This window comes from Alosa pseudoharengus, unplaced genomic scaffold, assembly GCF_046254945.1.
Source record: "Alosa pseudoharengus isolate Yale_2024_CS ecotype anadromous, Long Island Sound unplaced genomic scaffold, YU_APseudo_1.1 YU_APseudo_1.1_scf_4, whole genome shotgun sequence".
In the NCBI taxonomy this organism is placed as follows: Eukaryota; Metazoa; Chordata; class Actinopteri; order Clupeiformes; family Clupeidae; genus Alosa; species Alosa pseudoharengus.
This window is the reverse complement of record NW_027468774.1, coordinates 16,785,885-16,812,888: the sequence shown is the minus strand read 5'-3', so window position 1 is coordinate 16,812,888 and position 27,004 is coordinate 16,785,885. Positions and strand designations below refer to the sequence as shown.

General features: G+C 45.8%; 1 protein-coding gene across 1 annotated transcript in view; it reads left to right on the top strand.

The window, feature by feature from the left end:
* Positions 1-2,797: 2,797 nt before the first annotated feature.
* Positions 2,798-27,004, top strand: part of asic2 (acid-sensing (proton-gated) ion channel 2) — a 154,512-nt gene continuing 130,305 nt past the window's right edge. Inside the window, 3 exon segments of the mRNA XM_076265036.1 lie at positions 2,798-2,869; positions 2,953-2,975; positions 2,977-3,511. Of these exon segments, the coding sequence (XP_076121151.1) occupies positions 2,822-2,869; positions 2,953-2,975; positions 2,977-3,511 (606 nt within the window). The 5' untranslated portion in view covers positions 2,798-2,821.

The window sequence follows — 27,004 nt, the reverse complement described above, 5'->3', positions numbered from 1 at the left end:
CCATTCCCACCCATCTGCTCAGCGCCCCAAATATTGGTGATCTGTGACTCCCTGTCTGATCTCCATCTGTGCTGCGCCGTCTACAGTCAGCCGGGTGGCAAAAAGATGACAGGAGACACGGGTGCAGCTAGGACACGAGGAAAGCAGCGTGTGTGTGTGTGTGTGTGTGTGTGTGTGTGTGTGTGTGTGAGTGAAAGTGTGAGAGAGAGAGAGAGATGGAAAGAGAGAAAAAATGTCAGAAAAAGTAGCACTAAAAAAGCTGCACAGCTCAGAAATAGACAGAATGCATCTGGGACAGTGGGACAGTGATGGTTGTAATTTATAGAGCATTTTTTTGGCTTTTATCTCTGCTCTGATGCACACAGACAGAATCTCTCTCCCTCTCTCTCTTTCTCTCTCTTCTCTCACTCTGGACACACAGACACACACACACACACACACATACACACACACACTCTTGCTTATAGCCGCTCAGCAAAAAGACCATGAAGTCAGTGCACCAGACCGAAAAAGACATTGTTTTTAATTTCTTCTCTCTCGCTTTCATTCACTCTGTCCACTCTCTTGGACTGACTGCAGAGAGGGAAAAAAGAGTGAAGATAGCTCTTTGGAGACATAAAGAAATGCATATAGGGAGAGACAGAGAGAGAGAGAGAAGGAGAGAGAGGGAGGGAGAGCAGAAGAAATGCTGGCAGACAGAGCCTGCGTGTACACACTGGGGGTACAGCGGGAGCCAGAGAGGAGGAGAGGAGAGGAGTGCAGCGCACTGAGCACTGACGACGAACGACAAAAGCAGCCAGCCCGTGCATGAGGACAGCAGAGATCAGAGGGGGGACAGAGCGAGAGAGAGTAATAGAGCACACAGCCGGAGCTGCCGCTTCTGTCGTTTTGCTGTTTTCTCTCTCTCCCCTTCTCTTTTTTTTTTCCAATCCTCGGAAGAGGAGAGGATTGCTGGGGTGAGAGTGTGCGCACACGTCGACGAAGGACAACTCCAAGCAGGAGGAGGAGGAGGAGGGGATAGAGGAGGGCTGAGAACAGACAGGGGAGGAGCAAAAACCCTTTGATGGACAGACAGGAGAGGAGAGGAGGAGCACAACGAAGGCAAGTTGATGAATGCGATTTGGAGAGACTGATATTTTTTAGAGGGGAAGGCAAGAGGAGTAAAAGGAACAAAGGAGTAAGAGGGGAAATGATTAGAACTGTATTAGGAGAGAGATAGACAGAGAAAGAGCAACATGCATGCTGGAGTGAGAGAGAGATAGAGCGAGGGAGCGAAAGAAAAAGCAAGAGGCTGTGAGAGGGAGAGTGTGTGTGTGTGTGTGTGTGAAAGAGGGAGAGAGAGAGAGGGGGGAGAGACGAGACGGTGACAGAGCAAGAGCAATACCAGCGGATCCGTGCGTGTCAGAGCAGATTTCACATCAGCGGTGGTCAGTTTTCCTGCGGGCGAGAACAGTGTGTGTGCGTGCGCGCACGAGTGTCCGTGTGTGTGTGTGTGCACTGTGTGTCTGTGTATGTGAGAGCTCCTCTCTGCCTGTATCCTTCTCTAGCCTGCTTGTGCTGGTGCATCTACGTGCGTGTATGTGTGTGTCTTTGTGTGTGTGTGTGTGTGTGCCTATGTGCAACACGCAAGTAAACTAGTGTCCCGACCTTCTTTAGCTCCACCAGGAGAGCGCAGCGCTCATCACAACGGACAGCGACTCAGCCCTCGGCAAAAGTGTCTGACGAGTGGAAAAATAACAAGAAGAAATAAATAGACAACAACAAGCAAGAAGACAGTTTTAAAAAAAACGGGAAAAAAGAAAAGAAAACAAGAGAAAAACAAAACAGGACAGCTGACGACCGAGAGCTGGGAGGAAAAAATGGCAGGGAGTTGGAAGGTATGAGGGAGACAGAGAGAAGCCCTGCCAAAGCAAACAGAGGCAAGACAGCGAAGTGGAGAGAAGAGAAGAGGGGGGGGGGGGGCAAACGCAAGCCTCGCCTGACGAAGAGCATTAGTGATGCGCGGATGCGTAGGTTAGTGGTCTGCATGGAAACAGCAGGTCCCAGAGTTGCTGGGTCAGTCGTGTTTTGGGAGGGAGTGGGCTCCTGCTAAGCATCTCCGAGGAGCGCTGGAGAGGAGAGGCACAGCTTCCACAACGCAGCCATCACACACGGCACTCGTGAGCAGCCTCTCTTCCAAGTTAGTCTGGACTCCATAACTCCATAACTTGCTTATTTTCTTATTCTCCATTCCGAATTCGAGCTGTTCCTTTCATCTCTTCTTTTTTCTGCAGCTTGTTCTTTCTACCCACTTGTTCTCTCATTCCACACTCTTAACAGATACATATTTCCTCTTTTTTAGCAAAAGCCAGCCACTCTTTCTTTCTCTCCCTTCCTCCGTCTTTCTTGGTGTTACTGCTTAGGCAAGAGTTTGGACTGGCACTAGGTCTGCTGGTGTTCTGGCATGGGCAATGTGGAAATGAGAAAAAAGGGAAAAAGCAAGAAAGAGCAACATGTAACTGGGGAAATGACTGGAAGTGGACTTCAATCATGACAATGTGTGCTTCTAAACAGACACTGAGACATTTAGAATAGCACCGAAAGTTTGTTTGACCACACACATGTGCATTTGAGGGGCCCTGTATACTGCCGTGGTCTCATCTGTTAGCCTTTTTATTCAGCGAGCTTGTGGTGGATTACTGGACCCTGGACCTTCGTCTGTTTCTCACGGAGCCCCATGTGGGCCCCAGCCCTGGCGACCTGGCTGGGAGATGAAGCCTACCCCTTCCCCCATCCTTTTCCTCCTCACCACCCTGCCGCAGTAGGAACTGCGTGGGCATCCATGGCTCTTGAGGCCCGTTGCCTGAGAGCCTCGTCCCCATCCCTGCCGGCCTCGACTTCCTCCTCCGCCTCCCGGAGGGCACGGCAGCACTCCCGCAGGCTCGGAGGAAGAGCCGGAGGAGGCAGCGCGAGAGGAGCGGGCGGCGGCGGCGGCCTGTCCAAGCTGAGTACCGCCTTGCTGGCCAGGACTCGTCTGCACGGCCTGCGGCACGTGCTGTGGCCGCGGGGCGGCTCGGCGGTTCGGCGCGCCCTCTGGCTCCTGGCCCTGTGTACGTCGTTGGGCCTGCTGGTCTCCTGGTCATCCAACCGCCTGCTCCACTGGCTGTCCTTCCCCACGTACACACGCGTCCACTCCGAGTGGGCTCGTGAGCTGCCCTTCCCCACCGTCACCGTGTGTAACAACAACCCTGTGCGCCTGCTCAAGCTCACCAAGAGCGACTTGTACTTCGCCGGACACTGGCTGGGCCTTCTGCTGGCCAACCGGACGGCGCGGCCGTTCGTGCTGGACCTACTGGCTGAGGACCGCCGCGCCTGGTTCAGCAAGCTGTCAGACTTTCGCCTTTTCCTGCCACCGCGGCACTTTGAGGGAACCAACCTGGAGTTCATGGACCGGCTGAGCCACCAGTTGGAGGACATGTTGCTGTCCTGCAAGTACCGCGGCGAACCGTGTGGTGCCCACAACTTCACCACCGTGAGTCCCACTTTTAACCAACAACCCCCCACCCCCACCCCCACACACATACACCTCTCTTTCCCCCCTGGCTGCTATGAGAGTCTGCCAGGCTATGGGCACACTTGGCTGTCTCTCATTGGCACTGCTAAGTCATTCTCTCTCTCTTCCTCTCCTCTATCTCTCCTCCCCTCTCTATGTTTACAATGATGTCTCTGTGTCTTTTGAATTTATTATGTTTTGGTAACTCTGCCGCTGTCATCTAACTCAAGGTGGAATTAGATTAATTAACACAGAGTGAAATTAGATCCTCCTCATGATCCACGTCTCCATTTGGACTCCTATCAGCTCCGGGAGCATTTCTCTTCCACACTGTGTTTAAGTCTCAGGCATGTGTAATCTGTCTGGACTAGATGTGTTATTTAAATGAGCTGACATGTTCTACTTAAAGCGCGTCCCCACCTGTTCTCTCCCTGTATGGCACCCTGTGTGTGACACCACCCTCCGCTGGCACCTTTAAAACTAGCTCACTAGTTTCTCCTGACCTCGATCTTCCTATTCAGACTACAGGTAGGGCGGCTCATGAGGTAGATGATGTGTACCTCAACCTGAAGAATGCTTGTTTGAGCCAAGCTCTTCCTGACCCTGTCAAGGGGGTCCTTGGGCAAGACATTGAACCCCAAAACCGCTCCCAAATTGTGCAGGTTGGCACCTTGTATGGCAGCCTTTGCCATCAATATGTGAATGGATGAATGTGAGGTATTATTCTGTAAGGCACGTTAAGTGCTTGAAGAAGTAGAAGAGCTCTTTGTAAATGGAGTTCAAAGAGCTCTGCCAGCTCTCTCCCACTGTGCACACAGTTGTTCTCCTGCTCTATTTTATAAGTTAAGCACAGTGAGGTTTTCAGACCCAGACTGAGATCCAGAGCCAACTCCAACCAGCCTCTGATTTAAATCCTGTCGGAAATATACCTTGTTTGCAGTTCATTTCAGTTCGACTTGGACCTATTGCTCGGAGCGGTCTGTGGAGACCTTGAGGATATTGACTGGTATAGTTTGTGGCTGGATTAGACATCTGAGGGTCAGGCTACAGGGTTGTTTACCTTGAGAGATAAGAGATGTTTGTGTATATTAACAGTACTCTTTTTACACAATCTAATACACATACACACACAAAGACTGGCACACATACATATGCATTTTAAAGGTTCTATGTGAGTTATCTTGGGAGCACTATCATCTCTGCCCATACTAACCATAGTGGGTATCTGGGCAACGTGCAGAACATTGCCGTTTTTGACACTACATCAAAACGGTTATTTCTTCACATTCTGTTGCTATCTCTAGGTCCTCTTTGAACATTTCTAACTAAAAATATGACACAAAGCCCCTTTGAGCACTGGGTGTGTGTCTGTGCAATCCTCTCACGGCTCCTTTTGGAGAGCACCTTCACACACAGCTAATTGCCTATCATAGCTCCTCTTAATCATAATGACGTCCTATCCTATTTCCCATTCCCAGAGCATAATTGCCTGTTGGCTGTTTTGTAATCGGCCATTTTCACGAGTCCAGCCTCCCAGTAAACACTGATCGGTTTCCTCCATCGACTCTGATTGTTTTGTTTTCTAGAACTTGCCACAGAGAGTCAACCCTGTTCAGTATTCGATGTTTGAAACGTGCCGAGAAAGTATTATCCCTCCCTTGTGATGGTGGTTTTGATTGTGCAGAGAGAATCTCGCTTCCTACTTCTCACATTATTTGCAGCCCTTATCCTACAGGTCATTTAGCTTGAGGTCTGCTTGAGAGCAGTGCATGCCAAAGAGCTGTCTGTGTTTCAAAGAAGAGAAGAGTTCTCTCGTGACATTGCACAAGTACACAGGAAGGTCACAGTTTGCATATGCCAAGACAAAGACTTCTCATGCTGTGCTATGCCTTTACTGTGTGAGTTGTTATATTGTTATATTGGATCTTGTGTGTGTGTGTGTGTGTGTGTGGGGGGGGGGGGGGGGGGGGGTAGCTCTCTGCCCACATACAGGGGATATATTTCTATTTATTTACAGGACTCTGTCATTCGCCTCTATTACTATTACTCATATTCTGTAACAATAGTTTGTGGGCTTGCAGTATTTTCCTTTTGCCGTATTTTTCTTTCTGCATTGATGCTATGATGGCTCTCGTTTATCTTTGGGGTCCAGCGGCTAAGAAACCATTTCGATAACTTGGTAGGCACACCTTTCTTTTTCTTGAGGACTTTGCAGGTGCTGAAATGCTCATGTATCAAAAATCTTATTTGAGAATTTTTCACACCTTAAGTGAACCCAGATGTGTGTTTAAGGATATTTACAGAGCTACATTTCTTTGTGGATATTGTAGTCACCTGAGATAAAATCATGTGAATTAACCTAGCCACACATACAAGAACTAGCATGTCCTTATGTCCTTACTTCAACAAATACCAAATACCCTGACAATATAACCTCTCACACCCAACCTCCCCTCCATACGCGGTCCAGTAACATATGTCTGTGTAGTTACTCGCTCCAGTGACATATATCTGTGTACATGCACGCTCAAGCTCCCAAACGCACTATTCTCACTAGAAATGTTGTGTGCAATCGAGGATACAGATGCAGGCTTTAAAGTTGTTCCTGAAAGTTGGTGAATATCGCCATGGAGCCCACACTGACTAGCAGAAGTAATGAGCACGGACACAGGGTCCCGCCATGAGAGCCTCTGGGAGTCGGCAGGGGGGCTTGAGATAGGGGAAGGGGTGGGTGTGCATGATGTCTGAAGCCCTGCCAAGACCAAAGCTCTCGTCCCTGGGCTTATTTGGGTCTTGCTTGAGGGGTCTCCGGAGAGTGGAACAGTGGTTGCTGTGGCAGATGTTTTCCCCCTGGTTACATGAGAACAAAACAAAACAGAACAAAAAAGAGTTTGTTCACTGAATGTGAAACACTCTCTGCTGGGCATATTGTAGCCTGGCTTCAACTGAAATGTTTTTCTTTCATATGAAGGCCTGTGAAATGAAGGTGAAATCTATTTAAATCTCAAGATGTTTAGGTAAGTACCCATGTGTGGGTATAAATAATGTCTGTAGTTGATTTTTGACCTTGACTATGTGAGTTTGTGTCAGTGTTTGTATTTTGTGTTGTTTGTGTGTGTATGCTAGAGCATCAAAACAAAGTCCAATCACACCCCAGCTGCGATTACTCCAAAGCTGCCTGAGCCCACTCAGCCTGTCACTCAGACATGGGCAATCAAGCATGCCACCATGGCAGAGTGAGTCTCACCTCCACAACTGACCTGCCACACTCAATCCCCCTCCATTTCATCACTGCAGTCCCCCGCCTCACATCCTGTGGTGTCTGGGCATCAGCCCCTTAGCTCTGAGGAGATAAGAGAGAGCCACTCTTGAAGTGACACCACCTCCGGTCTGCACAGGTCACAAGATCGAATGTGGCCTAACAAATAAACAAATAGATAAATATAGATGTAGATAAAATTATATGGATAGAAAGATAGATGGATGGATGGATGGATGGATGAATGGATGGATGGATGGATAGATAGATAGATAGATAGATAGATAGATAGATAGATAGATAGATAGATAGATAGATAGATAGATAACAGACACATCAATCTAAATGTAAAGTTAAATGAAAAGTAAATGATGGCAGAAGGGCAGAAATGCTACCCATTACTATACTGTAGATGTAGATAAAATTATATGGATAGATAGACAGAGACAGACAGGTAGATAGATAGATAGATAGATAGATAGATAGATAGATAGATAGATAGACACATCAATCTAAATGTAAGGTTAAATGAAAAGTAAATGATGGCAGAAGGGCAGAAATGCTACCCTTTACTGAAGCAGTGTTGCCCACAAATCATTTATTATATCATATATCATAATTATCATTATCAGACATGTTCTTCTGGCTTTAATAGACCCCCTGCCCTGCCTACTAGTTTCCTTTTGGTTAATATTTTATACAAAATTGTAAAATTGCTTGATACCAGCTGGGTACTGGTAGTCACAATTTACAAACAAACTTTGTACTTAAATGGGGAATGCTTATTTGCATAATGGTTAAGCACAGGTGAGATCAGATGAAGATATGACACCTATGCAAATTTCAATGTTAGCTCGGGGCTGGCTATTTGGATAATCAAGTCTATCCAGAGAGGAGGATTGGCTGGTTAGATTTAGCCTGGCTACTCATGCATTCCAGAGTGATTTTTATGGACTATTAGTCTCATTTAAGTCACGATTCACAATACATCAGCCGGGTTGATGCTGGGGGATGCTGAAGTGAGTTACCCTGGAAAATGGAAAGTGAAAAGGGCTGTGGTCTCTCCTCCTTTTGTAGTTTCACACATATTAGTTCCCCACATTTAACCAGTATTGTGTTTGATTTTATATGACTGTGAAGATTCTAAGCTGTAGTATATTGCACATCAACAGTATTAATCTGAACAGATGATGACTGAAACACTGAGCAACATTAGAAGACAGAAGATAATGAGAAAGTACAGACACCAGGGGTGAGATATGATAGCCAACAGTGTTTGATTTAGCCAATTCTAGTGTTGTATTTCGACATCTGGTATCAGGCAGATTTTCAGACAGAGATCTGCGATGAAGGGTGTGTTTCTTTTGTGAAGGTCAGGCCTAGACTGTTCCACCATATCTCAGCCGTGGTGACAGGACAGGCTAACCTGTTCTGGAGCTTGACAGAGTGCTCTTCTTGAAAGCACTGTCTGCCTCAGCGCAAGCGACAGGTTGAAGCAGAATTTAAACAAATGCGGCGTGATAGGTTCCATATCGCACATTTTCGAGGTGCCTTTCTCATTTTTAGGAGACTTTTTCGACAGTGCATCGCTCTCACTGTTGTCACATCCAAATCACTTCCATAGCTTCTGTCTGCTATGACATAAAACATTGGGACAAAAATAAAGTCTGCCTCTGTAATCCTTCATCGGGGTTTGTTTCAAAGGCTTTGCTCCGACTGCGAAACGCACCGAGCAGCCAAAGCTTTTTCAGTGCTGTTTCTGCTGCCTTGCTGAGTGGATTGCATGAGGCTTTACAGGGGATATTAAAATTAGCGATAGCAGCTACGACATGCAGGCTTATCTTACTTGCATGAATACTGCTAGCCTTTTTAAAGCAATTTATTCAAAATATAATTTCTAAAAGAAGATGTAGACAGGTATGCACAGTGTGGCAGTTATGTCTCAACAAACTGTAAAACGGATGGATGCTGTTGCTGTTTTCGGGGAGAGCTTTGCAGGGGGTGCAAACAGGCATAGATTAGTGGCAGGACGCTCGCCATGCGCGGCTGTCGGGACATATGGCTCAGTATGAGTCCTGGCTCTCCTGTTGGGTGAGTCTCTGTGGTTGTTGTTGTTGTTGATTTCCGAAGTCCTTTGGCAGGAGGGAGTGACTGTGTTTGCTTGGCCTTGGATGTCTCTGCGTTGGAGTTGATCTCACATTTCCCCTGTGGTCCTCTTTGATGACTCAAGCGAGGTATATGAGCCTGCTCGGTCAGGTGTCGTGACAGATGGACAGCATCAGAGTCTGTTTTTTGGGGCAACATTCTGGCCACCACTCTGCACCATAATGCATGTGATTAAAAGCAACTTGAGTGTGAAGTGCTTCTCTTTTTGAGTCCACAGTTTTGTGAGTCAGTGAGGTTTCAAAATGTTCTCACATACACATGAAAGGCTACAATATCCTCCTCTCTTGTGGTTGTATGCCAGTAAATATGCAGTCCATTTTACGTGCATTATGATGGGGTTAGGGCAAAAGCCATACAGGCTGCACTGGCTTGTCTTTGCTAATATCATTAGCAAATCGTCACATCACAAGCTAGTCTACTCCCTCAGGCCTTTGCGCACTAGCCGTGCATTCAGAGTAGGCTGAGGAAGTACTATACTCAAAGACAATGCCGCAGGGTTTTAGTGTGTGTGTGTGTGTGTGTGTGTGTGTTCCATCTGACAAAGGTGGGTTGGGACAAGCTCAACAGTGCAGAAGATGCTTTGAACTGCTGCATAACAATGAGGAGAGAACAGGAAGGAAGGTGGAACCAAAACAGAAGTCAAGTGTGGAAGGAAGTTGTGTGTGTGTGTGTGTGTGTGTGTGTGTATGTCTGTGTGTGTCTGTGAGTGCATGTGTGCATGCGTATTTGCGTGTTTATACTGTATGTGTGTGTCTCCATTAAGTGGTCCAAAGGGGTTAATAGGGCCTGTAGCACTGACTGAAGCTGCAAAGCTGGCTCTCCAGTAAACAGTCAATACACCGGCACTATTAGTTTTTGATCAATAACTCCATACAAGCTGGGCTCAGCTTGACATAGTCCCATCATGCTGTGTGTGTGTGTATGTGTGTGTTTGTGTTTGTGTGTGTGTGTGTGTATGCGTGCGCGCGTGTGTGTGTGTGTATCCATCCAACGCAGCAGCCTTTGCTCACCGATCACTTACATGCATCTGACTAACAAGCAACTGTCATTAGGCTGCACAAACCTTTTGAAGATTAAATACAGATAGCACCAATAACCTTGAGTGGGCTTTCCGAGCCGTTTCCCAGGGGCAGCACAAATCCATTCACAGTCGAATGGAGAGAACCAGAGTAGATAGGAGACCATTATCTTTTTCAAGTCCTTTGTGGAATAATACTGTTTTTAGGAGACAATCGGGTCTATAGAGATGCAACCCAACATGGACTTTATTGATCAGAGTGAAGCAAACAACTGAAATTGGCAGAGCTACAAACAGGTAGTGATGTGGGCTGTGTGATGATGTACAGATAAAAATGGCTTTTTTGGAAAATAGTATACTTTGTGTGTGTGTGTCCTTTAGTGTCATTAATGCAGACGTTGCATTGATTTTTTTCTTCACCGTGACTCATTTATCCCTGATTGCACTTGATAGCACTGCGGTGGCATTTGCCAATAATTAATTTGACTAAGATGGTACTCTAACTTTAGTGCCTGGTGGGAGTGTTGTTTCAGTTTGTGGATTAAAACAAAATGACATGTGTACATTGATTCCTCTTAACTCCACTCCTCTGTGCATTACTATGAGGAGAGCTCAGTCTGTAAATACTGAAAAAAATTTCCATTTTCATTCTATTCTATTCTATTCGATTCTATTCTGTCGGTTTAATTCTATTCTGTTTGTCAAATCTGTCATCCTTGTCCTAGATTGTGTCTTTCACCGGTCCTTGTCATCTTCCTCCATATTTTTTGGCCTCTTGCCAGCGTGAAACACATATTTCCAGTGTTTTGACTGGTGAGATTCTCCCTCTCCCTTTGATCTCCTCGGGATTTTATCAACACATATTCTTCTCCCTGCATCTCCTGCCCTCTCTTCCACAGTGCACCACAAAGTGCTCTGTGCCGGGCCTGTTGATCTCATTACATGGCCATACCTTTTTAATTCTCTGGCTGCAGTTAAAGTTCATGCCCGCATTAAAAACGATCTGGCCCACAGCATCACTCTCTATGCCATCGCTGCAGCTGATACACCTCCTGATGTCCCTCTCATTCCTGTGCATAGAAATGAAGAGGTACTGTAAGCTCAATTTCTACCCCGTTTTTAAGCAGTCAAGATGCTGTGCATATCTGGTCTGCTGTGGACACACAGCACTGGGCCTCTGTGGACCACTGTCAGATTCCATGGAGGCTTTGGTAATTTTCCAGTCTTAGCTGAGCAGGCAGAATAAGTTACGTTGAAGGTCGCGGTATGTAAATCTACAGTGCAGTAAGATAATGATTATCTAGTGATCTGCCACACATCACAAGTACTTCAATTTCACATTGTTAACAGAGAGAATATTAAACAGGCAAAGCAGGTGCACACTACTGTGGTCTCATACAGTACACATCGATAACAAGCATAACACATTCATATGAAGGTATTGCTGGAATGGCGCAGAAATTAAAGGCCTACATTTGTAGTCTCTCTCTCTCTCTCTCTCTCTCTCTCTCTCTCTTTCTCTGTCTAGTATTCTCTGCTATGGGGAATTGAGATCTCCTCAGTGCCAAGAGCTGGTGCTCATGTGCCCCGACACACACACAACACACACACACACACACACACACACACACACACACACACACACACACACACACACACACCACAACACACAACACAACACAACACACACACCACAACACACAACACAACACAACACAACACAACACAACACAACACAACACAACACAACACACACACACACACACACATGCATAAACTGAGCTGCCGTGCCAAAAGCCGAGTCACACGCCTCCGCATCTCCCTCTGCCTCTCTCTCTCTGTTTTTCCTTGCCATGTTCCTCTCTCTCTGCGTTTCTCCTCGCCATGTTCCTCTCTCTCTGCGTTTCTCCTCGCCATGTTCCTTTTGAGACGTCTGTGTCCCTGCCGCCGCTCACACAACCGCACTACCGAGTGAGAATGCTCACTTTGATTTGAGTCGAGATGTCATTACACCAACACTCGAAAAAAGGCGTCTTCTTTTGACTGATCCCAGACCAGCTTTTCTAGCTGATTACAGACCAGCTTTCTCCCGCTGTCAGATCTCGTCATTTGAGAGTAGTGGAAATATTTGTTTGCTTCCTAGTTCATAAGTGGTCAGAATGAGCTGTATAATACTGCTATCTACTTAGGTCAATGTCAGTACTCAAGCACTAATAAAACAGCACTTGTTTAATTATCATTCACTGTTGTAGAGGCAATCATTGCATGTTAATGGACAAGCAATTATCAAGATAATTAGTTTTCTGCACTGTCGCTATGACGATGTTGTTAAGGGCATATATTCACATTGCTAAGGGTGCATGAAAACAACCACAAGTGGCTTGCTGGTGTTCTTGTCTTTATGGAAGTAAATTCCATGCCCATCCTGTCTAGAATGAATACGTTCGATGTTGTGCCTGCTTTCATCTTATTCTACAGAGGAATTTTTCTTTCCTCGAAACCTTAGAAGTTTTATTGGTTTCATTGGAGCTTCAGAAGATTGATTGCCACCAGGGCATTAAAGATCATGTCCACTGTATACAGTAGTTGGATGATTGATTGCCACCAGGGCATTCGAGATCATGTCCACTGTATAGTTAGATGATTGTTGGTAAGTTTAAAGGTGTCATTGAAGTTCAACCCATTTGTGATCCCCAAAAAAATGTTTTGTAGATTTATTTCCCTAAAATTTGCATTGCATACCTTCAGGATCCCAGAGAGACCACAGTAGTGTGAAGCCATTCTTTTGTTTGTCTTCAGAGCCTTGCTGAAAGTCATATATGTCTTAAAGGGTGCTTACCACCTGTGACGTTAGTTATTCTGGGGAATCTGTTATAAGGATGCTGAGTGACTTATATCTGAAATCCTCTCGGCCCACCTTAGCCCACTGCTAGCACAGGGCATTTAGACTCTTAAAGATATTTAAAGCGCATTTCTGCTATCATCTTCGGATCATAAAAGAGGTTAGCATCAACAGGGATGTGCAAGACTGAAAAAATAATTCATCTCTTGTTGTTAAGAATACGATCTGCAAGAAAATGTAAGAATAGGCTAAGGCTTATGTTACTGATGTTAACAGCTTGTGTTCTGAACTTGAATCATCAAAAGCCAAAGTGTGGTGCAGAGAGTAAACAAGGCAGTAGATCACAGCAATAAAGACTGCAATATACCACACCCTTTAACACAGAAACACAGAGTGGCCAAGATGAGCACTAATAACTTTGCAGCCGAAAAGGGCTAAGCCAGGGTTGTATACAATTTCAATTCAATTTCAATTTATTGTGCTTATATAGCGCCAAAACATTACACATGTATCATGGCGCTTTACAGAATGTAGGCAATCAGAGAAAAAGAAAAGAGGGAGAAAAGAAAAGGAAGAAAGAAAGAAGGCAGGAAGGAAGGCCCATGGGTAACAGGGGCGAGGAAAAACTCCAATATTTAATATTTGTCTACAGGAGTTGCAAATTGGAATGGATGCCCCACTGTGATGGCTATGGTTACATGTGGCACAGCAACAGCCCTACCGTCCAGCTTTGTATGGTTGAGGATACTGACCTGACCATACTGTATAGCTTCTTCTTAACCTTTGAGATTGATTTGTGTTTTTCATTTCTAAGTTATCATAATGGAGGCCCTGTCTGCTGCGACATAATTATACCAGAGGGACATCTGGTTGGCTTCTCGCTGATTGAACTGCTAGGGCTCAATCAATTTTGCTGACTAACTCCCGGTCTACACGGCTTTTTCCCTCTCTAAGCACGGCGAGTCAGAATGATTTGTCTGTGCTCCATTGACTCCCTGTGCTGAGGGAGTCCCTATGCCATGACCACCCCCTAATGCTTCTGAACAAAGTGTTATTCTTTTCTCCTACAGAGCATTTTAGACAGCCTACACCCCCTTGCCCACCTTACCCTCTGTTCAACCCATACATGTCTCCAGACTGGCAGGCCTCTGGGCGAGAGCTATTAACACCACTTTGGGCTTCGAAAAGGGATCGCGGGCATCGCCGACCTCTTAAGATGCCCACTCTGAGGAAGCCTCTGCCTACCCTTTCTTTCGCTCAGCAGGGGCCCTGCACCGCGTCCTATTGATCGACAGACAGGAAGGAAAGGCCAGAGGAGTTGGTCACCGAAAGAAAGGGTAGAGCGAGGGAGGGACGAGGCTGGTTAGTCCGCTGAAGAGGAATAAAAAAGGAGGAAAGTTCCATTCACGCAGTGAGGCTTATCTTGGCGTGCAGCCAGCCAATCACTACTATTACATGAGGAAATGTACTGTGGGCAACAGTGAGCCGCAGTATAAATCTCTGTGGGCAACATGGATCAGTTAGAATGCAGAGCTGGTTCCCCAGTCACATGCCCACTGTGAGTGACTGTGTGTGTGTGTGTGTGTGTGTGTGTGTGTGTGTGTGTGTGTGTGTGTGTGTGTAAAGGAGAATATGTGTGCCTTAACAGATGTAATTTACAAATTTGCATTTTGTAAGTAATTGTTTTTCAGGTTAATAAGCGTAGGGCATGCTGCTAACGCAGCAAATTGTTTTCTCCATCACTGCCTGCTTGTGTGTGTGTGTGTGTGTGTGTGTGTGTGTGTGTGTGTGTGTGTGTGTGTGTGTGTGTGTGTGTGTAATTTTCTGTCCATTCACCCACTTGCCCAGCAGCAGGAGGTCTGTAAGCACGAGAAGGCTCTTTAAAATAGGTTTCTCCTTAATCTCCATGTTGTCTCAAATAGAATTCTGTGTGCTCACATGAACTTGAGCAGATATTCATGAGGTTTGGTAAGCAGAAAAAATGATTTGCTACTTCTAAAGGAAAGAGCTAATGGACCGCTTGGTCCAGTGAATGTTATTAGCTATGGTCTTGACTAAGCTTCCCCTGAAATCGGAAAGCACTTGACCATGTTTATATTTTCAGGATGCAGTAAGATTTCGTGCTGGGTTGAATGATGTCTATGAGACCTTTTGTCAAACGTAGGCTAAAGGGAATAACTTATAAGTTAATTTTGAGGACTCAATACAGAGTCTGTTCCACTGTCTACAAAACAGCAAGTGCCCTACATGTAGCCAAACTTTCTCTCGCTTTCTCTCTCTCCCGGTTTCTTTTTCTGGGTTCCTTTTTCTTACACACACACACACACACACACACACACACACACACACACACACACACACACACACACACAATTTAGTTCAATTTTCCAACTCCGGCAGCTTGCTGGGGATTGTGTGTGGTTGGCGGTGAAGGGTGGCTGGGATCAGATCAGTCCTGGAGGATGGTGAGATGGAGCCCGAGGCAGGGCTGGAGCCTTCTCTGTGGGTGTCTGAACTGAGAACAGAGCCTTGTTCCCATCCCTCTGAGAGCCTCCAGCCTCTGTCCTCCCTTACCAGGGTAAAGGCCAGCCCTGCCCTCCCAGGGCATGGAGCTCAAAAGTGGGCCCATTACAGAGGCTGTGCCAGGCTCTGCCACCCGCACAGATCAGGCCTTGGCACCACACACCAACAGGGTGCCAGTAACTATCTGAATAATCTTTATCTCAGTTAGCATTGTAAAAGTAGGTAGCTATGCTCAACAGCAGTGTGCGCGGTGCAAATTGTTTAGCATGGTGTGTGTTGTCCTTTCCCAGGTCCTGACTAATTGCTACTTGCAACAGTAGCTTATGCAAGTTTGGGGAAAGGCTTTGGGATTAGTTTGGGATGCACAGGTTAGCCAAGCGTTGTGGCCAAAACCCTGTAGCAAACAGTCCATGCAGATATGGACGTTGCACGTTGGCAACTGTTCGGTTTATTCCATGCGGCACTCATTTAGAGGACGCCCGCTGTGTGGGAAATGGCACGGAACCCAACCGCAGAATTCCAGCGGGACTAGAGCTTGGTCTCAGCGCAATCTTTATTGTTTCATTTCTGAAGCGATAATAGAAAGCATTTTTTCTCGGCTGGATATATGAAAGGGGCTCTGAGAGCTGAGCTGAATGGAACATAGAATCCCAGAAAGCCCCTGGAACCCACATACACACTAAGCAAAAACAAAAGTCCAGCAGAGATCATACAGTGGTGGTCACTGTTCTACTCAGATGTTCATTCATAAGGTTGTGCATGTATGACATTATTTAGTGGGAACGTTGCCTTGAGTTGGCATAACTTGTCAAGAAACCTTGACTGTGACTGAATGCTATATGGTAAGGACAGTCTTAATTTTCCAACAGAAACATTGTACATACTGCTTCATCTAAGTATGCTTAAGAGTAGCTATGCAAAAGAAAATACATTGTGAATTGAAGTTGCTCGAGTAATGACACTGACCTTTTTGTTTGGCCAACCCAAATTTTGTGTCGACAGCTGCCAAATTGTCCTCTGAACAAGCGCATGCCTGGCCAAGAGTCGTTGTGTTTTTAGTCACCTCTCTGCTCCAGCACTGTGAGGAAATATTCTGTTTTGTACTGAACCTATTTGTTCCCGCTGCGCTGGCTTTGTCTCTCAAGGACAGATTTGTAGAGAATGCTGTTTTGTGGAGTACTGGTCCCTTTTTTCTAATAATCTGCTCCAAAAGTTGTTTCTCTAATACCTTCTTCCTCCCTTTAGTCCAACTGACACCCTCTCTCTTTCTTGTTTTCTTCATCTGGATCAATAGTTTGAGGTAAAAGTTTAGCTTGAACTGAATTCCATCAGTGCAGACTTCTTAATGTCTAAGAGCTTGCGTTGTGCATGTTCTCTCTCCCTCCCTGTGTGTGGTGTGTGTGTGTGTGTGTGTGTGTGTGTGTGTGTGTGTGTGTGTTAGTATGAAACAATGCATTTGTTTTTGATATTCATATCAAACCTTCGTTGAGCTTGACTGCAGGCCATCCGTCGTGTTGAAGAGTGATCTGTGGGTCAGCGAACATTTGTGTAGGATTGCATATAAGTGGTCTCACACTTCTGAATAAATCATGATTTGGCTCTGAAATGCTCACTCTCTCACACACACACACACACACACACACACACACACACACACGCACACACATACACACACAAACATAGTCACCACCATCTATGTGCAACACACACACAGATATTTTCTGACCGATTTGACCTTTCTGTATCATTTAAAAAGAGAGCTTTTTTATTATGGTCATATATCATTCTCCCTATCATTTTCTCTCTCATTCTCTCTCTCTCTCTCACTCTCTTTCTATCTGCTTCTAGTCAGTTTGACATTGAATGAGTGGTATGGTGTATATGCGGGGAGTGAAAGTGCTGACCTTATCCATTCCTCCTGGCTTAGGATGCCATGGTCAACCCCTCTCCCTGACACACTGTCAACCTGTCTATGGGGTTAGAACCCCTACCACCCCGCCCCCCACACACACACACACACACCGCAACACCCGTGCCATATGCCATAAAAATCCATTTTTATGCTCTCCCTGATAGATGACCTGACAAAAAATATACGGCCCCAGCATTGCCAGGTTCACATCACACATCGCCATATTCCATGTTCCATCTTCCATGTTGTATGTGTGGTCATAACTCATTCCATTAAATGCTACATGGGCATTGCCATGTTGGACAGAGATTGAGAGAGCACATCAAATCTCCCATGTTGACTTCATATAATCTTGTTAGCCTATGGTGCATGTGCATAAAATCTCTGGAGTGAGAAATCCTCTATCCTATACACGTATCGCAACTCCTACGGTGTAAGAGGCCCTTACTAGATGTTCCTATCTAATTAGTCCCATCGCGGTTTAATGGAAGGAGCAGAAGGACGGCTGGGTGAATGGATCCATGCGAGGGAAGGCCAGACGTCGAGAGTTAGTGGACGGAGGATGCTTGGGCAGGGGTGAGTGGGAGGGGAGAAGTGCTGAACGAAGGAGAAAACCTGGACCGGGGTCAGACTAATGGGAAAAATGGAGCGACAATCAAAAAGTTTTTCAATCTAGGAGAAAAAACATTGAGGAAGGGGTGGAGTGTGGGGGAGGGGAGGGGTGGAGTGTGGGGGTGGGGAGGGGTGGAGTGTGGGGGTGGGGAGGGGGAGGGGTGGAGTGTGGGGGACAGAGAAGGAACAGTGCACAGGAGGGGCTCTCTGAAGAAAGTGAACAGAGCGAGGAGCATGCTGAGATTCTCACATCCGCTCAATAATTTACAACGCAGGATGTCTCTATCTCAAGTGCCTCCCTCTACCTCGAACCACCGCCCCCATACCCCTCCACACACACACTCACACAAACACACACACACACACACACACACACACACAAACACACACACACACACACGTTCATCAGCCCAAAACATCCAGGCTCCTCTCTTCCAAGTCGTTCTGCTGTCAATGCTAATGAGAACCGCCATCGTCAATCATTCATGGTCATTAGTTTTTGGAACTGAAACTCTATAAATGATGTATATTTGGAATGCTCCTCTGCTGTCTTTCTTTTTTTTAGCCTAAAACTCGCCAAGTTCATCTAAGTCATTTCATTTCGGATTGTTTTTTTGTGATTGTTTTTTTTGGAGGGGCCCAGTGGAATGGCACAGTAGCATCAAAGTGGCAGGCGTGATGGGCGCGCAGGCCTTTGTTCGCCACACGCGGCACCTTTGGAGATCCGCCGCTCGCACTGTCAAAAGGAATGAGACAGTTGGTTGGAGGCTCCATCCCATATTTATGCCGCATTCAGCGGAGACCACTTCAAATAAATGCTTGTCCTCAATGTGCCAGGGTGACTTGTTTTTTTTCCGCTGCATATGCCGTATGCGGCTGGGTTGGGAATTGAGTACAGATGCATGCATTCTATTTGGGGTGGGCTTTAAAAGGTGTTTTCTTCCAGAGTTACACTTTGTATAGAGTTTAGTTTTGCTTACTTTAATGCATGTGCAAATATCAACAGAAACTGAATTGTGTGATTATTTTGTGTGTGTGTATCTCAGAGAGAGAGAGAGAGAGAGAGAGAGAGAGAGAGAGAAATAGATAGAGGGAGATTGATCAAGTCAATGTATTTTTTATGCTCTGTGCATTCTTTAATGGTTTATGTGAGCAAGGGACGGACTGAACTCCTCTTGACCTCCTCTAATGGCACTGATGAGAATTGGGACTGAAAACCACATGCATGTTTGCCGCACAAAAGATACTTTTTGAATTTCTTGAATTTCCCCTGGGGATCAGTAAAGTATCTATCTATCTATCTATCTATCTACTTGTGTCAGCCCGTTATCAAATAACCTCACTTACCTCTGCAATTGCACACATACTGTATGCAGTTGTCTATGAAAGGCAGATACAAGCAGACAGAAAGACAGAAGCAAAGACAGACAAACCAACAAACAGACAATGGTGGCATACAATTGTCTTTTACAGTTGGAGTGGGACTGTCAGCAGTGAAATATATAAGAAATGACTTCATAATAAATTGATAATAAATAAATGTTCTACACTTCACTTTCTCTCTCTCTCTCTCTCATACACACTCTATCACTCCCTCTCTCTCTCACTCACACACACACACACACACACACACTTGGAGCGATGCATACACGCATGTGGTCGTTAATAGTCCACAGCTGCCTGTTGGGCTGGGATGAGGCCCTGGTGGTAGCGGAGCTGCCAAGGTTTCCTCAAGGAGACCGGGCAGCGAGGGGCAGATGAAGCGGAGCGAGCGGACGGCTCCTGTGGCAACCCCCTGCTAATGGCTGCGCCGAGGCCCCAACGGACACCACGCGCGCCCAGCCTGCCGCTAGGCCAGCATTGTGCCAGCGGAGGCGCTTGGCGCAGAGCGGCAGCTGGGCTAAGCGTGGCAGAGCACCCGCAGCTGATTAGAGGAGTCTGATTAGCGATGGTGGCGGCGCGAGCGCACGCGAAGCTAAGTGGCATAATTGTGATGAAGTCAGCAAGGTGAGGACGAAAGCATGCCCGTGATGATACATGCTCCGGAGTTATTCTCACTCACACACACACACACACACATACATACAAACACAAACACACACTATCTCTCACACACACATTACAGAAACACAGACAGACACACACACACACGCATTCACACTCCCTCTCTCTCTCTCTCTCTCATACACACACACACTTCCACACACACTCCCACATCTCAATCATGGCCAGAACTCCCTGCTGCTGCAACGGGCAGCACGGGCACAGGTGGCTCCGCCCTATTACCCAGCACCCCATGGACCATCTGTCACAAGCTGGCGAAATATGAACTTATTACAACACCTCCTGCTGCGTGCGTGCGTCCGTGTGTGTGTGTGTGTGTGCGTGTGTGTGTGTGTGTGTGTGCATGTGTGTGCATGTGTGTGTGTGTGTGTGTGCGTGCGCGTGTGTGTACTGAATGCCAGTACATGTGTAAGCTTGTGGTAACACTGAGGGCATAGCAAATGAATAGTGTACTCCTACCCTTTTCTCCCTCCCTTTCTCTCCATGGAGAATAATCAAAGATGGCATTAAAACAAACTCACAGTAAGAATAAACAGACACAATCAATAAGCAAGAGTCTACTGGCTGGACTACACTAACCCCAACACTGTGTGTGTTTGTTTGCAATGAATGAGTGTTTGGGTACAAGAGCAAAAGAGACAAATGACCCTGAGGCATAGATTCAGACAGCACGTTTACACACAGGCTGCCACAGAAATAGAAATGCAAAAAACCCATGGAAGTGTAAGTGTAATTTAGGAGCAACACACACAAATATATCTCCAACCAGAAATTAAGACTAAAGTAAGGTCAAGAGAAGGATTAGATGTGTGTGTGTGTGTGTGTGTGTGTGTGTGTGAGAGAGAGAGAGAGAGAAAGGCACAATCTGAATGTGATTTTTTCTTTTTTTTTGGTTTGTTTAGCTCTGTTCCTCACCGGCTGGAAGTAAATGGAAGCTTAATGTGTTTTCCGTGTGTGTGTGTATTGTGTGTTTTGTTTGGTGTGTGCATGTTTGCGCTGTGAGATTTATGCATCGCACATTGCTGATGTTTCTGTTGTTTTGAGTCCCTGCCCCAGCACTTATGCATAATCACACACATGCAAACACACACACACACACACACACACACACACACACACACATAAACTCACACACACTCACACACATACACAAAATAATCACACAATTCAGTTTCTGTTCGTGTGTGTGTGTGTGAGAGAGACAGAGAAAATAATAGAGAGAGAGAAACTGTTTATGTATATGCAAATACATGTATGTATGTGCAAGTCCATGTGTGTTTGTGTGCGTGTGTGTTTCTGTGGAGGGTGTGTGTGTGTCTGTGTTTGTGTGCGTGTGTGTTTCTGTGAGTGTGTGTGTCCCTGTCCCTGAGAGTTAACGTTAGCAGCCTCCTGGAGCACAGCCAGCAGTGGCACCCTCCTGCTTAGCATCACGCTGAGGCCCAACACATTTGTCAGGGCACCATTAAAAGAGCAGATCGCCCAGGCCTCGGAGGGCTGCTGCCCGGTAGCCGCGGGGCCTTGCAGGGCGTCGCGCCACTCTCTTTACTCTGACACTACTCTCATCTGAAGGTGCTAATTGTGTTTACACAAAGAAATCCAATAAAGGAGCTGCCATAATGAGAAACAAACATGATAAAAACAAAAGTGCTGACACAAACCAGTGGGGTACTAAATCTTTTGCTGTTTGGGTGTGTTGATAAAAAAAGTGTGAGACAGTGAAAAGCTGCCGGTCTGGTTCATTTTGAGTTATGAGCCTTTTTAATCCTCCAAGTGATCTACTGTGGAGTGTAGTTTTTGGCTTTTGTCATTTAGACTGCGGCCCTGATATTCACTGATTGTGTGTGTGTCTTGTAATGTTTGTGTGTGTGTGTGTGTGTGTGTGTGGTTTTGTGTGGTTGTGTGTGTGTGTGTGTGTGTCTGTTTTAAAGTGAAAGAGAGAGTGAGTTTGTGCGCGTGTAAGATTAATTGTCATTTTGGCATAGATTAGATTACATGAGCATCTGCAGGGCATGTCCCAACGGTTGCCATGGTGTTTTGTGAACCGGTCCACAGATCAGCACTCATCAGGTGCCTGCTGCCTGCTCCAGCCCCCCTGGTGGACTCCTAGCGTGGCGCTGTGCAGTAAGATATCTATAGGCTGTGTGCATTGTACCGCGTGTTCCTCTCTCCCAGGCTGTGTGTTAGCTGACTCGGGCTGAATGTGGGGGGAGAAGCACCTGACCTATGATTCACACTCACTCTGCAGTTAGGAGAAGAGCACTCATGAAATCTCGCCGTGCACAAGGCAGCCTAGAGGCATGGAAATATTTCTCTCTCTCTCTCTCTCTCTCTCTCTCGCTCATTTTCAGTCTATCTCTCTCTTGTTCTCACTGTGTCTCTGCAGTTTCAGCATCGGTCTGCTTCTGTATGACATCTTTTCATAGCCTCTGTTCTTACAAATGCAGTCCTTTAGCCCTATTTGTGGACATTCCACATTCTGCCTCGGTCTTCTCTCGCTCCTTATCACTTGGTCTCCCTCTCCATCTCTCTGTTTTTGTTTCTCTTTGTAATGCTTCTCACTCTCATATTTTTCCTCTCTTGGCCTCTTTTTATGAACGTATTCCTCTCTGCCCTTTGGACTTTACTGCTGCATCTTCCCTCTCTCTCTTTCCCCTCATCTCTCTCTCTCTTTCCCCTCATCTCTCTCTCTCTTTCCCCTCATCTCTCTCTGTCTTTCCCCTCATCTCTCTCTCTCTTTCCCCTCATCTCTCTCTGTCTTTCCCCTCATCTCTCTCTCTCTTTCCCCTCATCTCTCTCTCTCTTTCCCCTCATCTCTCTCTCTCTTTCCCCTCATCTCTCTCTGTCTTTCCCCTCATCTCTCTCTGTCTTTCCCCTCATCTCTCTCTGTCTTTCCCCTCATCTCTCTCTCTCTCTTTCCCCTCATCTCTCTCTCTCTTTCCCCTCATCTCTCTCTGTATTTCCCCTCATCCCTCTCTTTCCCCTCATCCCTCTCTCTCTCTTTCCCCCTGGGTGTCTCCATCTCCTCCTCCTGCTTTCTGCTCTCCTCCCCTCCTAAGCATGTGATGTGCCACCTCACCTTCCCATATGTTCCCATCAAAAGGGCAGCCAGTAACAGCCCCCCCCCCCCCAACACACACACACACACACACATTCACTTACTCTCTCTCTCACACACACGCACGCACACACACATGGGCACACGCTGGCAGGATCTTTCTTGGTGACCATGCAGGTGTCGCAGGAGATCCCAAGAGAGGCTTTGAAGGTGGTTGAGGAAAGTCAGTGAGAGTAATTGAGTTTGGGGGAGGTGAAGAGAAGAGCTCCCTGGGGACCTGGTGGGCGCAGGGCCAAGATGGACGGAGCCATTTGGGAATTATATCTGGTGGTGGGGGGGGGGGGGGGGGTGCTAGCCTGTTGCTTTTTTCCATTTGCTATTTTTATTCTCTCACAATCTTAGCCTTTTACCCCCTAGCGGTTAAGGAACTGGGCTAGCGTGCAGTAACCTGAAAGTTGCCAGTTCCCAATTCCCGGCTTCCACCGTTGTGCCCTTGAGCAAGGCACTTAACCCCAAGTTGCTCCGGGGACAATGTAATCCCTTGTAATATAGTTGACATATGTAAGTCGCTTTGGCTAAAAATGCGTCAGCCAAATGTAATGTAATGTAATGTAATGTAATGTGTTTTACGTACAAATTATACAACCACCGGTAATTCTTAGAGAGTCCTGGCCATATCAGGCGGACGGTTGAAAATGTCGGTGCTCTGCATAGCCTACCTGCCACTGTGCGCAATAAACGAGCTCTAGTATTCGGCTCCACTTGTGGAAATACCAGTTCCCAATCAGCACTCTGTGAGTTCCTCACTCATGCTACAAAAAACTCCACTTTACAATAGGGACTAATGAGGCTGCATTTTAATCCTTCATACGAGGGTTACTCAAACACATACACACTTACATATCGCTACCCTAGAATAATAAGGTTCTATCTAGTTCTGAGATATTGAGCTTCAAAGTTTTAGAATTCCATAGAGTTACATGGTAAATTGAACAAGTTCTTTTTGATATAAAGTCCAAATATGTACAGAACTTTAAGAAACACTTCATCTGAATTTAAGAAACGTTCAAAGAATAAAAATATGTAAATAACTCCATTTTGACAAAAATGTCAGATAGAACCTTATTATTCTAAGGTAGCGATATGTTTACACTTCTCTATAGTTACTTTCAAAAACACATAGTCAAATACCCTCTGGCTGTAAGACTCTGCTCGAGCACATCTCACCTATTCCGAGGGGGAGAGTCTGACAGATTAAGAGAATAACAAAGAGTCGTTACACAAAGAGCGAGTGGAATGAGACTGGGAATGGCGATGGTTTTTGTGATCGTGGAGGAACAGAGAGGATGCACTCCTCGCTGTAAGCCACGCACATCGGGGACGCTCGCATGGCAGTCCTTTGCTTTCTCCTTCTCTCTCTCTCTCTCTTTGTCTCTCTCTCTCTCTCTCTCTCTCTCTCTCTCTCTCTCTCTGTCTCTCTTTCTCTTCTAGTGCCTGAGGACGAAAAGGGATGAAATCGAGACCAAAGTGATAAAAGAAAGAAAGAAAGCTATTCCACCTGGACAGAGAGTTTTCATCATTAAACCAGAGAAGCTGCTTGTCTTTATGTAATGACAGCTGAAGATTGGAGTTGGGAGTGGGGTGGTTATAAGTGTGGCTCTCCTTCAGGTCCTCTTATGTAACCTTTTTGATTAGTAATGGGATGGGGATGTGAATAGGGATGAGGAAAGCACAGGGGAGTACAGAGCAGGGAAGATGCAGAGGAATGTTCCAGAAAGAGACAAGATAGACAGGCCGCCCAAACTAGTGGCAACGGCCACATGTCTTGGAACTTCCCATATCTGTGGGTGAGGCATCTCCGGAGACCTCATTTGTGTGTGTGTGTGTGTGTGCCTGCATGCATGTGTAGAATAGTAATGGCAAGCATTTCCACACACACACACACGCACATTCACATACTGTACACACAAGCACACACAGAGACGCACGCACAGAGACACACACGCACTCACACATCCGCACAATTTCACTCACACATCCATCCAGGTTTAATCTACTGCATCTTTTCAACTTAAATTATGCCCTATTATCTTATTGTGGAATCAGTGGTCTTTCTTGCACAATTCGAGAGCGGAATTCAATTATGAGTCGCGTTGCGTGGCAGGGTTGTTTGATGCAGAGCAGCACTCGTGTGACAGCCTTATCACGGCCGTTGATAAGAGAGTTTTCCATTTACCCAGGCCTTTCTTTTTTGCCTTTCGTACTCATGCTGAGGCAACGACACTCTGAGATAGCATTTCTGATTCACAGCCACCCGTCTCATCTCAACCCATATCTGGCTTCGCTGGTTCTTTTCCTGTTTTTTTTTTATTTATTTTTTATTTAAGCACAGCTTCTGTACTCAGAGAGATGTGCCTCTTATTTGTTACTGAAACCGAAGGGGATTTAAGCCTGGGAACTATGGAATCCAGCTATTCAGGCATTCAGAAAAAATACAGATTCGGTTTGACAGAAATTGCTTGTTTTGGGAGAAATTGACACAGATTTAATTAGTATTGTACTCAGAGTTGTAGTAATATCAATCCAAATACATTCATTGAGGAGCATTCTGACAGAAAATAAACATGTTGGATTGACTGATAGCAACCAAACAACCAAATCAGTTCCTGATCATTTCCATAATCTGAATTGATGTTAATTTCAAAACCTTTTGGTGTTAGCATAAACCAAAATGATTACCGTAGTAACAAGCAACTGAAATCAATGGTGTGCTAACTAGAAATCACTGTGTGTTAATTGCCATCAAAAAGGCTGTGTAAAAATAGTTTATCATTATGACATTATGAATTTTAATTACAGTGGAGGTTTGTAACCAAAACGCTCCACTGCGCGGAGGGCTTCTGGTTGCAGTTAGTAAAACAGGAGGCGATTTTATGGCCGGAGTTGCTCTGCTGTAAGTCAGCAGGGGACAGCTACTGTAAGTGCCTTAGTGGGGAGGTGGAGATTGACGAGGCATTTGCTTATTGACTGTCAGTACAGTGAGTGCTTGGCTCGGATTGGCAAAAAAGGGACACTTTCCTTCAGGTAGTCATTTATCAACCTCCGAGGTGACAGCCAAGCTCATCTGTTGTTCCCAAAATGCACCTGCTGTCACTCACCTATGGATAGCGGGCTAACCTTGGTGCCCTCTGAGTATATGAAGGTGGGCACCTTTTCTTGGCCCCAGCCTGGTGCCTTCTGCAGGTCTCTGGGCCTTCTGTTGAGGACAGCAATGATCTAGTCTCACACAAACACACTGTCATCAGGATTTCCCGCAGGAAATGTGTTAGTCAAGGTGGTAGGTCGTCCAACCGGGGGACATCGCGAGACGCAGGATCAGTTTACATCCTTTCTATGCTGAGCTTATTCACAAAAATGCTCACAGACCAAAAGTGTTGTTTAACACAATTAATTATATCATAAATCCTCCTACTACAATGTCCTCTCTTCCTGCTACAACAGAAACCTGTGAGATGTTTCTCAATTTCTTTATTGACAAAATTGACAACATAAAGTCTCATATCACACGCTCAATTTCTGATCCTGCTTTGTATCAGTCTGTAGTTTGCCGCCTCCAACTATTCCAACCAGTCTCTTCCTCACAGTTGTCAGACGTGGTCTCTCATATGAAGCCCTCTTCTTGGCACTCTGATATTCTTCCATCTCACCTTTTCAAAGAAGCTTTTGCGGCTATTTGCCCTTTTATCTTGAGCATCATTAATAGCTCCCTGGCTAATGAAGTAGTACCCTCTGGCTTTAAACACGCTATTGTGCAACCTCTCCTGAAAAAACCTTCCCTTGATCCCATTGATTTGAAAAATTATAGGCCCATTTCTAAACAGCCCTTTCTCTCTAAGATCTTAGAAAAAGTTGTTCTGTCACAAGTCTCTTCCTATTTAAATACCTCTAATATCCTTGACAAGTTTCAATGTGGTTTTAGACCACACATAGTACAGAGTCTGCCATACTTAAGGTCCATAAT